This window comes from Hyperoodon ampullatus (genome assembly GCF_949752795.1).
Source record: "Hyperoodon ampullatus genome assembly, chromosome: 20".
In the NCBI taxonomy this organism is placed as follows: Eukaryota; Metazoa; Chordata; class Mammalia; order Artiodactyla; family Ziphiidae; genus Hyperoodon; species Hyperoodon ampullatus.
Window position 1 is genome coordinate 6226988 of NC_136933.1, and position 16027 is coordinate 6243014.

General features: G+C 35.5%; 1 protein-coding gene across 1 annotated transcript in view; it reads left to right on the forward strand.

Annotated features, from left to right (window-relative positions):
- LOC307068793 (disintegrin and metalloproteinase domain-containing protein 2-like) overlaps positions 1–16027 on the forward strand; it is a gene marked incomplete at both ends in the record, with an annotated part of 77243 nt that overhangs the window by 58720 nt on the left and 2496 nt on the right. The window contains 4 exons of the mRNA XM_079726822.1: positions 4294–4399; positions 9479–9662; positions 13706–13783; positions 13989–14121. Coding sequence (XP_079582948.1) covers positions 4294–4399; positions 9479–9662; positions 13706–13783; positions 13989–14121 — 501 coding nt within the window. The remainder of the gene's footprint in view (positions 1–4293; positions 4400–9478; positions 9663–13705; positions 13784–13988; positions 14122–16027) is intronic.

Consider the following 16027-nt stretch of genomic DNA (forward strand, 5'->3'; position numbering starts at 1 on the left):
CATAAATATTTACAATTGTTATATCTTCTTCTTGGATCGATCACTTTATCATTATGTAGTGTCCTTCTTTGTCTCTTCTAATAGTCTTTATTTTAAAGTCTATTTTGTCTGATATGAGAATTGCTACTCCAGCTTTCTTTTGGTTTCCATTTACATGGAATATCTTTTTCCATCCCCTTACTTTCAGTCTGTATGTGTCTCTAGGTCTGAAGTGGGTCTCTTGTAGACAGCATATATATGGGTCTTGTTTTTGTATCCATTCAGGCAATCTGTGTCTTTTGGTGGGAGCATTTAGTCCATTTACATTTAAGGTAATTATCGATATGTATGTTCCTATTCCCATTTTCTTAATTGTTTTGGGTTCGTTATTGTAGGTCTTTTCCTTCGTTGTGTTTCTTGCCTAGAGAAGTTCCTTTAGCATTTGTTGTAAAGCTGGTTTGGTGGTGCTGAACTCTCTCAGCTTTTGCTTGTCTGTAAACGTCTTAATTTCTCCATGAAATCTGAATGAGATCCTTGCTGGGTAGAGTAATCTTGGTTGCAGGTTTCTCTCCTTCATCACTTTAATTATGTCCTGCCACTCCCTTCCGGCTTGTAGAGTTTCTGCTGAGAGATCAGCTGTTATCCTGATGGGGATTCCCTTGTGTGTTATTTGTTGTTTTTGCCTTGCTGCTTTTAATATGATTTCTTTGTGTTTAATTTTTGACAGTTTGATTAATATGTGTCTTGGCATATTTCTCCTTGGATTTATTCTGTATGGGACTCTCTGTGCCTCCTGGACTTGATTAACTATTTCCTTTCCCATATTAGGGAAGTTTTCAACTATAATCTCTTCAAATATTTTCTCAGTCCCTTTCTTTTTCTCTTCTTCTTCTGGAACCCCTATAATTCGAATGTTGGTGCGTTTAATGTTGTCCCAGAGGTCTCTGAGACTGTCCTCTGTTCTTTTCATTCTTTTCTCTTTATTTTGCTCTGCAGTAGTTATTTCCACTATTTTATCTTCCACCTCACTTATCCGTTCTTCTGCCTCAGTTATTCTGCTATTGATCCCATCTAGAGTATTTTTCATTTCATTTATTGTGTTTTTAATCGATGCTTGATTCATCTTTAGTTCTTCTAGGTCTTTGTTAACTGTTTCTTGCATTTTGTCTATTCTATTTCCAAGATTTTGGATCTTGGAAATAGAATCTTGGATCATCTTTACTATCATTATTCTGAATTCTTTTTCAGGTAGACTGCCTATTACCTCTTCATTTGTTAGGTCTGGTGGGTTTTTATCTTGCTCCTTCTCCTGCTGTGTGTTTTTCTATCTTCTCATTTTGCTTATTTTACTGTGTTTGGGGTCTCCTTTTTGCAGGCTGCAGGTTCATAGTTCCCGTTGTTTTTGGTGTCTGTTCCTAGTGGCTAAGGTTGGTTTAGTGGGTTGTGTAGGCTTCCTGGTGGAGGGGACTAGTGCCTGTGTTCTGGTGGATAAGGCTGGATCTTGTCTTTCTGGTGGGCAGGTCCACGTCTGGTGGTGTGTTTTGGGGTGTCTGTGGACTTTTTATGATTTTAGGCAGCCTCTCTGCTAATGGGTGGCGTTGTGTTCCTGTCTTGCTAGTTGTTTGGCATAGGGTGTCCAGCACTGTAGCTTGCTGGTCGTTGAGTGAAGCTGGGTGCTGGTGTTGAGATGGAGATCTCTGGAAGATTTTCGCCGTTTGATATTATGTGGAGCTGGGAGGTCTCTTGTGGACCAGTGTCCTGAAGTTGGCTCTCCCACCTCAGAGGCACAGCACTGACTCCTGGCTCCTCAATTTGGGATGATTTGTTGTCTATTCATGTATTCCACAGATGCAGGGTACATCTAGTTGATTGTGGAGCTTTAATCCGCTGCTTCTGAGGCTGCTGGGAGAGGTTTCCCTTTCTCTTCTTTGTTCTCACAGCTCCCGGGTCTCAGCTTTGGATTTGGCCCCGCCTCTGCGTGTAGGTCGCCGGAGGGCGTCTGTTCTTCGCTCAGGCAGGACAGGGTTAAAGGAGCAGCCGCTTCGGGGACTCTGGCTCACTCAGGCCGGGGGGGAGGGAGGGGCATGGAGTGCGGGGCGAGCCTGCAGCGGCAGAGGTCGGCGTGACATTGCACCAGCCCAAGGCGCGCCGTGCGTTCTCCCAGGGAAGCCGCCCCTGGATCCCGGGACCCCGGCAGTGGTGGGCTGCACAGGCTCCCGGAAGGGCGGCATGGACAGTGACCTGCGCTCGCACACAGGCCTCTTGGCGGCGGCAGCAGCAGCCCCAGCGTCCCACGCCCGTCTCTGGACTCCGCGCTTTCAGCCGCAGCTCGCGCCCGTCTGTGGGGCTCCTTTAAGCAGCGCTCTTAATCCCCTCTCCTCGCGCACCAGGAAACCAAGAGGGAAGAAATAGTCTCTTACCTCTTCGGCAGCTCCAGAGTTTTCCCGGACTCCCTCCCGGCTAGCTGTGGCGCATTAGCCCCCTTCAGGCTGAGTTCTCGCCGCCAGCCCCAGTCCTCTCCCTGTGCTCCGACCGAAGCCCGAGCCTCAGCTCCCAGCGCCGCCCGCCCCGGCGGGCGAGCAGACAAGCCTCTCGGGCTGGTGAGTGCCGCTCGGCACCGATCCTCTGTGCGGGAATCTCTCCGCTTTTCCCTTCCCAGGTACGTGGGAGTTTCTTGCCTTTTGGGAGGTCTGAGGTCTTCTGCCAGCGTTCAGTAGGTGTTCTGTAGGAGTTGTTCCACGTGTAGCTGTATTTCTGGTGTAGCTGTGGGGAGGAAGGTGATCTCCGCGTCTTACTCTTCCGCCATCTTCCCCGGAAGTTCTATTATACAGATTTTTAACTTTCAATTTATGTTTATATTTAACTGTCTCTCCATAATTATTTCAATTTATTTATTTTTGATACATTGCCTTCTTGAAGATTTATATCCTTTGTAATTAATTTTAGTATATATGTACCATGGTTCTCCTACTCAATTATATGTAGATGTTTCTATTTTATATCTTTTCTTGAATATTTTACATAAAGACATATTCCTAGTTAAAATTTTTTTCACTGTCTTCATCTTCAGTTTTTTACTTACAGAAACTGTGTCTTCATTCTAAATGCTTCTCTCATAGAGACACTGCATCTTATATAGATACATCCATCTTTTTCTTCTGTTAAGTAAATGAAGGAAGAGACTAATCACTTTAATTAAATCAGAAACCAATAATTGTTCACGTTTAGTTAGAGTTTTGATTAGGTTCAGTCTATATCTAGTTCACTTTTGTTTCTAGGGCATAACTCTCCAGGTCTTTCAACTGAGAGATCGTATATTTACTGAGACTCCTTCCCCTGGCAGGTATGTAATCACAATGCAGAAACTGCAGAAAAATATGCTCTGCTTTCTGGAAGTCACCTCTTTATATTTTAATCTCTTTCTCTTCACATGTTGAGAAACAGGAAAATGTCTTAAGAGGAGACTGTACTATATGTTGAGGCCCCCTGATTCTCTAATTTTATCACTATAGTCGTAAAAGATCCTCCAACTTCGGCCTTATTTATGTCCAATGGCCTGCTTCCCTAGCTAAGCTTATAATTTTGATTTCTCACACATAGCTATGTTTCCAAATGACCTCTGGGATGAAAATCAACTGCTTATTTTCAGTTTACTACTGCCTCTAAGACTTTCAACTGAGATCCTGATGGGTCCACAGGGGCTCCTCTTATGTTGTGTCATTTTTTTCACAGTTAAATCTCCCTATCAAAAGTTTTTGGCTCAGTCTTCCCATTAGAGTAGAATTAATTGAGTCATGATAAATAAACTGCTCTTTAAGTAGACTGAATCTTATGAGAATTAAACACATAATGTGTGTGGATTGAATAGTAAATATGAAAATAAATCAGTTGTGACTCCAAGAATTTTTGGTCTGGGGAAATTAGGATAAAAAAATAAGATTATTTTAATAATCTTATTTGTCTTGAAAACACATTTATATGAAAACACTATTGACCAATAAGTCAATTATTTGTTTAAAAAAAGTTTCTTATATACTTATATATTGCTAGACTTACTAACAATTAGAAGATAAACTGCATACTGTAGTTAATCCTAAGGTATCTGTTTGGAGAGTAGACAAGATGCTTTCAATATTTAAATATTTCATTGAAGTAGTTTTTTTGTGATTTTAAAACTAGGTTTTATTTTCAATTTTGTGTTATGCTCTTATTCTGTGCAATATTGTAAACAATCTCAGAATTTTAAGTGTACTCATTAATTATTTTAAATTAATGTAAGTTCAGTATGACTAACCACAAATTTTTATTTTTCAGGTTCAGGTTTTGGTACTCAAGAGTGTTTTGACCAACTTAATTCTAAGACTGATCCATCTGGGAACTGTGGCTCAACTGCTTCAGGGTACACACAGTGTAATCCTAAGTATGTTCTAGGAAATCTGTCTGAAAAACTTTATTTATTGCTTTATATTTGAAAATACCATGAGATAATTTACTTTACATGTAAGTGAAATGTCACTTGATCATGAAGTAAGACTATATTTAATCAAATTATAAATGTCTCAAGTACAGAATGTCTGTACTTATCTTTCTCACACATCCAAACTATCCCTTGTACCATCCCACAGAGCATTTAATTTACATAAAGGTACATTAATTACCCATTAGTTAGAAGGACTGATCAGTTTTATTTTTCATGCTGTCACTTTAATTTTACAAAGGATGATCATTCTTCATAGTGATCTAATAAAAAATGCATGAATTTTTACTATCCAGGAAGTAAAGCAATGTGTTTAAGAACATATACTCTACAGGCAGACATGTTGGTTTCAAATACTAATCCCAATACTTACCTACTTGTGTGACTTTGGACATGTGCCTCACTTTTCTGATATGTAAAATATGCATATCAATTTCACTAACATCATTGGGCTTGTGCCAGTGTGGAATTTAGATACTCTATGAAAAGCACTTAGAATGGGACTGACATATATGAGGGTTAATTGTTAACTACTATGATTATTATATATACTAGAACTAGAATGCTACTGTTACTGTGATATTTTACTTTGATACTATTTCAAACTTGGTTTGATAGCAAAAATAAAAATTCTGTAAAAAAATTTCTTGTTTGCACGAATAGCAAAAAGACTTCCCATATAGCCTTTACTCAGTGGTTTACATTTTGCCCATTTGCTTTATCCTTCTGTTTTTCTAACTCTCCTCTCCTTTCCTCCCTTCAAAACGATTTTCCTAAACGATTTGAATGTAAATTGGTTACTATGTTTCATTATCCTTAAACAAATCATTGTGTTTTCTTGAGAACAAAGCTTTTTTTTTTTTTAATGGCTCTACTGTAGCTGTCAACCACAGTTCTCAATAAAACTTCATTCATTATCTCAATAAAGTATTTATAGGTCTGTTTTCTTGAGAACAAATCTTTTTTTTTTTTAATGGCTCTACTGTAGCTGTCAACTACAGTTCTCAATAAAACTTCATTCATTATCTCAACAAAGTATTTATAGGTCTTTTTTCTTGTTCAGGAGCAAATCCAGAGTCATGAGTTTGTTAAACTTTAATCTAGAACATTCTTTTTGTTTCCATTTCTTTTCCTGTTTTTTTTTTAAATACTACAGGCCAATTATTTTGTAATATTTTCCTCAAATAGGATTTTTTTGATATTTTTCATCATTAGATTCATGTCATAAATTTTGGCAAGCTTACCACTGAAGTGGTGTTGTACCATCAAGTGCAATTTTTAAAAGGTACATGCCATTTTCTCTCAATGTTGGATATTTTAAGTTAAATTATTTGGTAAAGTTAGTTTTCTTTAGGTCTCTATTGTAAAGTTACTCTTCTCCTTTGTGTTTAATGTGTAATATGGGGAGAGTTAATATTGAGACCATGGACATATTCTGTTCTTCTTCAAACCTTCACCCACTAGTGTTACGGTTCATTGATGATTTTCTAACTCCATTATTGCCTCCCCCTTTAAGCTAGAAATGTACTGTAGAAAGAAGTATTCTTTTTATTTATTTATTTATGTTTGTGTATTTATTTATGTCAGTTCAGACTCAGCGATTGTTATTTGACTCAATAGTATAGAATATATTACTATCATTTATTTTAACACTTACTTTTTCAAATTGTCTCAATTTTGGCTAGTGAGAGTTTCTTTTAGCTGGCCACAATGTTCTTTTCAAAAGTCTGTATGACATTTTAAAAACTTACACATTTTTCCAGCACAAAAAAAGATGTTCTAGGCCCCTGTTATATTTTTCCTACCTTTGTTCTGGATTCAGCTGTTTCTCTAAGTAGCCCAGATTCCTTTTAGTAGAGAAGAGTATTTAGTAAACATCTGAGAACCAGGTGTGCTTATTTCTGCTGTTTTCCATTATCTCTAAGTCTTCTCAGACAACAAAACTAGAACATACAAGTATCACATTTATTTCTATATCCATGTATTATATCTCTGTTTTTAAAACGTGAACTTATAGTGATAATTTTATTTCCAGTCAGACACCACAAATATATACAAAATACATCTTACATTCATAAGTTGCTTTTTCATATGCTCAAGCCCAGAAGCACAAAAGTTTGTTTCATAACTGCTAAAGCATATACTGACTAAAGGAAGCTCTCTGTTATGATTATATTTTCTTTTAAATCATTGATCTTTTTATATTAGCTGCTATAAAGTGCTTCTCTGCTAATTGCAATATTTGGGTCATTTGGATATTGATACCTAGTGCTTTATTTGCACCTATATCACATTTTAACTTTTTTGGCATGCATAGCAATTTTTTGACTTTGTATTGGATACTATGAGTAATACATAATGGAAACTTTGCATACATTTATGATTTTCTGTATAAGTACTTACAAACATTATATTAGTTTCAGAGGTAGAACATAGTACTCCAATATTTTTTATAGATTACACACCATACAAAGTTATTATAAAATACTGACTATATTCCCTATGCTGTATGTTATATCCCTTTGGCTTATTTATTTGGCCATTGGTAGTTTGTACCTCTTAATCCCTTTCACCCATTTTGTGCTTTCCATACACCTCTCCCTTCTGGTAACCACTAGTTTGTTCTCTGTATCTGTGAGTCTGTTTCTGTTTTGTTATATTTGTTTGTTTGTTTTATTTTTAGATTCCACATATAAGTAAAAACATACAATATTTGTTTTTCTCTGTCTGATTTATTTCACGAAGCATGAAGCAATATACTATCCAGGTCCATCCATGTTCTTGCAAACGGCAACATTTCATTTTTATTTGTGGCTGAGTGATACTCTATTACATATATAATATACAAATAATATAAATATATCTCACATCTTTATCCATTCATCCAATGCTGGGTTCTTAGGTTGCTTCCATATCTTAGCTATTTTAAATAATACTGCTATGAACATTGGGGTACATATATCTCTTTGAAGTAGTGTTTTCATTTTCTTCAGATAAATATCTAGGAGTGGAATTGTTGGATTTTATGGTAGTTCTACTTTAATTTTTTTTTTTTTTAGGAAAGTCCATACTGTTTTCCATTTGTCTGTACCAATTTACATTCATACCGACAGTTTACTACAGTTTCCCCACATCTGACCAACGCTTGTTTTTTTGTTTTTTTGGTCTCTTTGATAATAGCCATTCTGACAGGTGTGAGATGATATCTCATTGCGGTTTTGATTTGCATTTACCTCATGATTAGTGATGTTTATTATGTTTTCATGTACCTGTTGGCCATCTGTATGCCTTTGGGAAAATGTCTATTCAGGTCCTATGTCTATATTTTAATTGATTTTGGGAGGTTGTTTCTTATTGAGTTGTATAAGTTCTTTATATATTTTGGATATTAACCCCTTTACAAATATCTTCTTCCCATTCAGTAGGTTGCCTTTTTTGTTTGTTTTGCGGTACACGGGCCTCTCACTGTTGTGGCCTCTCCCGTTACGGAGCACAGGCTCCGGACGTGCAGGCTCAGCGGCCATGGCTCACGGGCCAAGCCGCTCCGCGGCATGTGGGATCTTCCTGGACCGGGGCACGAACCCGTGTCCCCTGCATCGGCAGGCAGACTCTCAACCACTGCGCCACCAGGGAAGCCCTCTAATATGTAATCTTTTTGTCTGGTTTCTTTTATGTTTTTGAGATTCATCCATTTTGTAGCCTATATCAGTAGTTTGTAGCTTCTTATTACTGGGTAATATTATATGGTGTGGATATAAACATTTTAAAATTATGTACCAGTTAATGGGCATTTAGAATGTTTCTAGTTTAAGGCCATTAAGAACAATGTTGCTGTGGATGTAAGCTATTATATAGAGAATGGATAAACAAGGTCCTACTGTGTAGCACAGAGAACTATATTCAGTCTCCTATGATAAACCATAATAGAAAAGAATATTGAATATATATATGTATAACTGAACCACTTTGCTGTACAGCAGTAATTAACACAATATTGTAAATCAACTATACTTCAATAAAAAAATCAAGAACAATGCTGCTGTGAACATTCTTGTGGAGTATTTTGTTTGCTTTGTAAAGCCATATATTTGTTTCTCTTGGGATATAACAAGTGTGAAGGTGCAAGTCTTTATGTAGACACATATTTTAAAATTTCACTTGGATGCACACTTAGAAGTAGAATTGCTGGGTCACATGGCAGGTATATGTTCAACATTTTAAGAATCTTCCCAAATATTTTCCAGAGTTACTGTACCATTTTACATTTCCAGCAAATATGTATCAGAGTTCTAGCTTCTCTACATCCTTCTCTACATCACCAACATTTGATACTGTAACGACTTTTTGTTTCCTTGTTTATTTGTGTGTCATTCTAAAAAGGTATCTTACTCTGGCTCTAATTTGCATTTACCTACTGATTTATGAAATTACCACCCTTTCTTGTGATTATAAGGCATTTGTATATCTTCTTTGGTAAAATGTCTTGGTAGATCTGTAGCCCATGGTTAAATTTTAAAGCCCATGGTTACTTTCATGATTTTGTCTGTGATTTATGCACTATCATTGTGATGAATCTTAGTGGTTCAGCGTTAATATTTATTGCATGTACTGCTTCTTGAGTGTATGCCTCAGTGTCTTGTCAGTTTGGGACCCATAATGTGGAGAGTACATATTATGTTTGAAAAACAGAAAAGGAAATCCAATCATACCAGTAATTTTTTAAATTTTACTAATTTTTTAGAATAGAATAAGCTTGGAATTATGTTTAAGAATCAAAAAAGGAATAAAGAATTGTTACCAAAAAAGTGATAAGGCTAAATAGAAAGTAGTTCATAATTACTAAGATGTTGTTACTATTAACAATGAAGGAAAGGCCCTCATATTTTTTGGTGTTGCACAATTAATTGCATACATCTTTTAGCAGCCCTTAATGCTTTATTTAAATCTGTTTGCTTTAGAAATGATATTCTAATATTTCTCTGTATTGAAAACTAATGATTTTTATTTGTTGGTAAATTATAGGGATGTGCGATGTGGAAAATTACTGTGTACATATGATAAAGGAATTATAATTAATATTCCAAATGCCACTGTTTTGTATAGCAACATAGATGGACACATCTGTGTTGGACTGGAATATGCATATGATGATAAAGACAGTGGAAACATGTGGGTAAAAGATGGAACTGTTTGTGGTCTAAATAAGGTATGTAGTCTTTTATTACCAACTAATTTCCTAATTTCAAATTTTAAATGCATATTTGGTATTTTTCTCATAATTTAAGTGCACATTTAATTTCAAAAAATAAGAAAGTAGAAAGTTTTGAAAATGAGAAAATTTTTAAAAGAAATATAACCTGCATTCATGCATAGATATTATCACTGTGAATATTTCATTGGCTATTTAGTACTTTTTTCATGGAAGTCATATGTATTAACTGAACTGAGAATCATACAGTTCATTAACTATTTTATTAATTATCTCATGTTACACAGGGAGTATTTTTAATGTCATGAATTATATTTTGATATAATTACTTAAAATAGCAGTTAAAGTAACATATGCCCATTTTAGTGATGAAAATAATAAAGGATTCACAGAGTAAAAGAAAAATCAATCAAAGGCACATAAATCTGAGATATAACTACTCTCCATTTTCATGAACCTTCCATCAACTCTTTTTATTAATTGAAGTATAATTGATTTACAATATTGTGTTAGTTTCAGGTGTACAGCATAGTGATTCAGTATTTTTGCAGACTATATTCCATTATAGGTTATTACAAGATAATGGGTATAATTCCCTGTGCTATACAGTATATCTTTATTGCCTATTTTATATATACCACTTTGCATCTGTTAATCCCATACCCCTAATTTGTCCCTCCCCACTTTGACCTCCCCTTTGGCAACCATAGGTTTGTTTTCTATATCTGTTTCAGTTTTGCATATATATATATATTCCTTTGCATTCTTTTTAAGTTTCCACATATAAGTGATATCATATAGTATTTGACTTTCTCTTTGACTTATTTCACTAAGCATAATTTTCTTTAAGCCCACCCACATTACTGCAAATAACAGTATTTCATTCTTTTTTATGGCTGAGTAATATTCTGTTATATAAATAAATTTATAAATATATATATACATATATATATTTAAAAATCACATTTTTAAATGCAATAGTCTGTTGATGGGCACTTGAGTTGCTTCTGAGTCTTGGCTATTGTAAATAGTGCTGCTGTGAACATTGGGGAACATGTATCTTTTTGAATTAGTATCTTTCTTTTTTCCAGATGTATACCCAGGAGTGGGATTGCTGGGTTGTATGGTAATTCTATTTTTACTTTTTTAAGGAACATCCATAGTGGTTGTACCAATTTGCATTGCCAGCAAAAGTGTACAAGGGCCCCCTTTTCTCCACATTCTCCCCAATATTTGTTATTTGTAGACTTTTTGATGAGAGCCATTCAAACAGGTGTGAGGTGATACCTCATTGTGTTTTTGATTTGCATCTCTCTAATAATTAGCAATGTTGAACATCTTTTCATGAGCCCGTGGGCCATCTTTATATCTTCTATGGAAATATGTCTATTCAGTCTTCTGCCCATTGTTTAACTGTTTTGTTTTTGTTTTGATATTGTGTTGAATGAGCTGTCTATATATTTGGGATATTAACATCTTGTTAGTTGCATAATTAGCAAATATTTTCTCCGATTCCATAGGTGTCTTTTTGTTTTGTTGATAGTTTCCTTTGCTGTGCAAAAGCTTTTAAATTTAATTAGATCCCATTTGTTTAGTTTTGATTTTACTTCTTTTGTCTTAGGAGACTGATCCAAGAAAATATTGCTACAATTTATGTCAAAATGTATCCTATCTATGTTCTCTTCTAAGAGTCTTATGGTTACAGGCCTTACAGTTAGGTCTTTAAACCGTTTTGAGTTTATTTTTGTAAATGTTGTGAGGGATTGTTCTAATCTTATTGTTTTACATGTGGTTGTCCAGTTTTCCCAGCACCACTTGTTGGTGATACTGTCTTATCTCCATTGCATATTCTTTCCTCCTTTTTCTCCTGTTTCTTTTTATAGCATGTGATTTTTTTGTTAAAAATTGGACTTTTGAAAAACAGCCATTTCTCCCACTGTTTGCAGTCTGGCTCTGTGCTAGCGTAGTCCTTTTCTAATTTCTTGGGTGTGCTCTGAGCCTTGGGAGTAGCCTGAGGAGAAAGCTTGTGGTCTCTGAGATCTTTGTGAATATGCATCTTTCCTGGGTCTTTTTGTGGCTCTTCTTATTCCCCACATACATGTGTGTTTTTTAATGTTTTGTTTTTCCAAATAGTCTCATGCCAGGGTTGCCTTGGAGCCTCAGATGGCCTATTGTATGTTTCCACCCATTCTCTCTGCTCCAAATGTCTACAAGTCTTAGTTTCCCTGCAGTTTTCCTGAACAGTGTCCATCTGAGATCTGAATTAGGTGGAACAGAGACCAGTCTTCAGGCAGTTCCCAGACAGGTTAGAATATTGAAAATAAGGTGTCCTCTACTGCATTCAGTTCAAGGGAGGGAATTGGAAACTCAGCTGCTGTCTGCTCCAGACCAAGACTATGGCATGCCCAAGAAGTAGTGGGACAAGGTTTGAGCAAAATACTACAAAACTTTCTAACATTTTGATTGTGGCTTTTTGTTTGTTTGTTTGGGCATTTGCTTAGCTGCAGTAGACCTTTGACTGCTTCCAGAGCTCCTATGGGTTGTTTTAGCCAGTTCTTCTCCCTCTCCCCACCTGCCTCCTCCTCCCCCAACTCCTTCCCCTCCTCCTCTTTCTTCATCTTCTTCTTCTAGGATCTCTAAAGGAGAACAAGACTTGGGGCTTCCTAGTGCACCATTTTGCTGATGTCACCCTCCAGATTATTTTTTCAGGATTTGGTAAAACCTGCTTTTAATTCTGTCACTGGTGTACGGTGCATATAATCACTTAAATACTACATCCTTAGCCATTGATGACCATGGGAGGAATGCTGGCTTCAGGTTTTGGTTACTTTTGTGGAATCACATTGTCTCACAATTTCTGTGCCTAAAAATAATTTTTATTTTATCTCAAGTGCGTAGTATTATTTGATATTACAAGTAAAAAGAAGTCTCAAAAATAATATTTCTAAACTTTTGAGCTTTATGCTTAGCTTTCTCATTCCATTACTTGTACCACAACCAAGAAAGTTAGACATACCAGAGACCTTGGTGTCATTGCCCCATCTCTCTTTTCATCCTTTATATACAATCTATCACTAAACTTAGGTGGATCAAACTATTTAACTCTGTCTCAAACACAACAACTGTTTCATCAACACCACTACCACTCAATTTCACTCTATGGTTGTCATTTTTCTGGACTACTGTAATGTTATTCTAGTTTGTCTTTCTATATTTTCTCTTGCCTTTTACATTCTCTTTTTCAAAACCTCCTATTATCAGCTTTCCATCTTCCAATTAAATCTCTAAACACCATCAATTGCTTATAGGCTATAGACCAATTTTCTGATTAAGACTATAAGACACAGACAAACCCTCCATAATAACCTCTGTCACATCACGTATAGATTTTCTGTTGTGTGTGTGTTTCTATATCTTTTACTGCAGTATGAGCAACATGAGTTTTGTTGTTGTTGTTCACTGCTGTGTTCTCAGGGGCAGGCGCATCGTAAGACTCAAATATTTAGTTAATTAATGTTTGAATGGCTATTCTTTGTGTAACAACTGCAGTGCCCTAAATATTTCTTAACAGTTTCATAATAGATATGATGTAGGGTCATTTTGAATATTTACTCTTTTTCTATAAGTACTTTGTCTTTCATGTCTATGCTTGATTAAGTCATGTTCAACATCAGAGCTCAATAAAAAAGTTTCACTGTCCTCATATATTAGATAAATTCTGTGTTTTTATTATTTCATAAAACTATTTTATTTTAGTATTTATTACACATTTACCTTTACTGTTATTTATTTCGTGTCTGTACTTCCTATCCCAGTATAAGCAGGGAAGATGCTTTTATTGTTTTATTTACTTTCAGATAATCAGTCTCATCTAGTGCTGAAAACATAGTAGCACTATGAATTAATCACTTATTGTTAGTATATTAATATTTATTATTAAATAAATACCTCTTATGTCAGTATAATAAGGAATCCTTTTAATTAGATGGCAAATATAGATGGTGGTACAGTTAACTTACTTTGGGATATCTCCTTTTTAGGTCTGCAAGAATAAGAAATGTGTAGATTCTTCATTCTTGAATTATGACTGTACTCCAGAAAAATGCCACAGTCAAGGTGTAAGTATCAGCACTATGAGACAAGAATAGAAATCACTGAGACTGATATTTGGAAAGCAAACGCACAGCTAAACACACACACACACAGTCATATTCATAAACCACGTAAGAAAATCAGCCTTATCTGACCTAGATATTACTTCAAAATTTTAAGTGAACACAAATAATTTTAGCTATTTATTTTATGATATTTCTCCTGTTTCAGGTATGTAATAATAAAAGGCACTGTCACTGTAACCCTACGTATTTACCTCCAAATTGCCAAGTTTCACTAGAGTCATGGGAAGGTGGGAGTATTGACAGTGGCAACTTTCCACCCTCAGTACCAGGCCTACATGGTAAGTATTGATTGATACTTGATTGATATTGATTTCAATAGAAATTCTAATTAAAATAACATTTTCATGTATTAAATTTACTAAAATAAGTATTTTGTCTACCAATTTATATTTAGATTATGTTTGGACATAAAACAATACACCATATATGGCTATTTAATTTACGTTTTCCTTCCACAGACTAATGTGTTATAACATATTAAATATATGTTATAAATAAGGTATGTCAGTAAAGGCCCAGACACGAAAATAGAAATCACTTTAGCCTTTCATACAGAAGGAATTCAATACAAGGCATGGGGTAACACAAAACGGCAGAGATAAAAGCCAATCAGAGAACAGTGAGGCAATCAGAGAACAGTGAGGCAACCAGAGATTAGCAACACAGGAATCCACTACCACTTCTTAGGGCTAAAGGCACAATAAATGGAGATGTTATTACTAGAACCAGAATCTAAGCCATCTCGCATGACATGTAACTGTGGTCAGGGCTATATACTAGGGTCTAGAACACAGGTAGAGGTACTCTCCAGCATGAGGTGAAAGTGTAGAGAATACAGGGGCACAACTGCAGATGCTGGAGACAGAGAGGGTTAAATACCATGGCGATTTCTGTCTTCTTACCCTCCAAATTTTATCCAGTGAATCCCATTAGCCAAACCTAACTAGAAGATCAAAGGTTAAGGAGCTTAGGAAATATAATTTTCTACATTTTTTGGTTCAAAGTAGAGATGGATTTTAGAGCAAGCTGGCAGATCCAGTGTTGCTTAGGACTAGATTTCTTTTATATAAAAACCTATATTTACAGAAAATCAAAGCAAGCAGATTTTGAGCCAGACTTAGTTCGTAACATTTCCACATTCATTCCAGCATTTCAAATATAGTATTTAAGACCATACAGTAATAGATTAAGTAAAAAACATTATAACATACTTATGTATCACCAAACTATTTCTATGTTAGTGGGAACGGTCAGCTTATCTTCAACTTAACAGCAATTAACTGCTTCTATCCATGCACATCCATGCTGCTTCCCCGGTGAGGACTGTTTCCTAGAATCCAGGTTGGTTTTAATGATGTGATTGAGCACTAAAATATACAGAAGTGAGATTCTGAGACTTCCATGGTCTTCCTGCAGATTCTGATTGGGTTTTTTAGAATATGAATGCTTCGAACTCTCATTATTGGAACACTCATTCTGTTGAAAATTATCTGCTGTATATGAAATTTGACTACATTGAGACATAAAAATACAACCATGCAACTAAGCCCTCCCCAAATTAATGACACACAAAATTAAAAGATTAAAAGTTAAAAAAATTAAAAGTTACTAAATTTAGGGATACTTTCTTGCACAATCTCTCTCTCTGTCTACACACACACACACACACACACACACACACACACACACACACACAAGTTGGTACCAGATGGTGTATTTATATTTATATAACAAGAATCTAAAACATGTGCCATTAGCTTTGGAATTGGATGGTGCATGGAAGGTAGAACAGGAAACTGTTGAAGACTATTGATATATGTTAACATTGTCTCAAGAAGACTGTTGGTGAGCAATTCAAAGACAGCTTAAAAACATGTTATTAGAAGTTGGAAAAATGAGGACATTTATTATGAAGTAGTGAATTGTGTGGCATCCTTGCTGCCTGTGGTAATGTGGAAAGTAGAATTCATGGTTCTGGTCAGCAAGATTTCTAAGTTGGGTGACTTAAGTTACCTATGATAAAATACAAGATGATAGTAATTATTAATGAAGGAAGAGTTCAGTTTTCAAGTAAAATGTCTATTTTACTTGAAAAGAGCTATAATTTATTTGGTTTGAAAGTAAAATTAATTTTTATTCCTGAATTCTTCCAGCAAAACATTCTTAAAGTAAGAAATGGCTAAC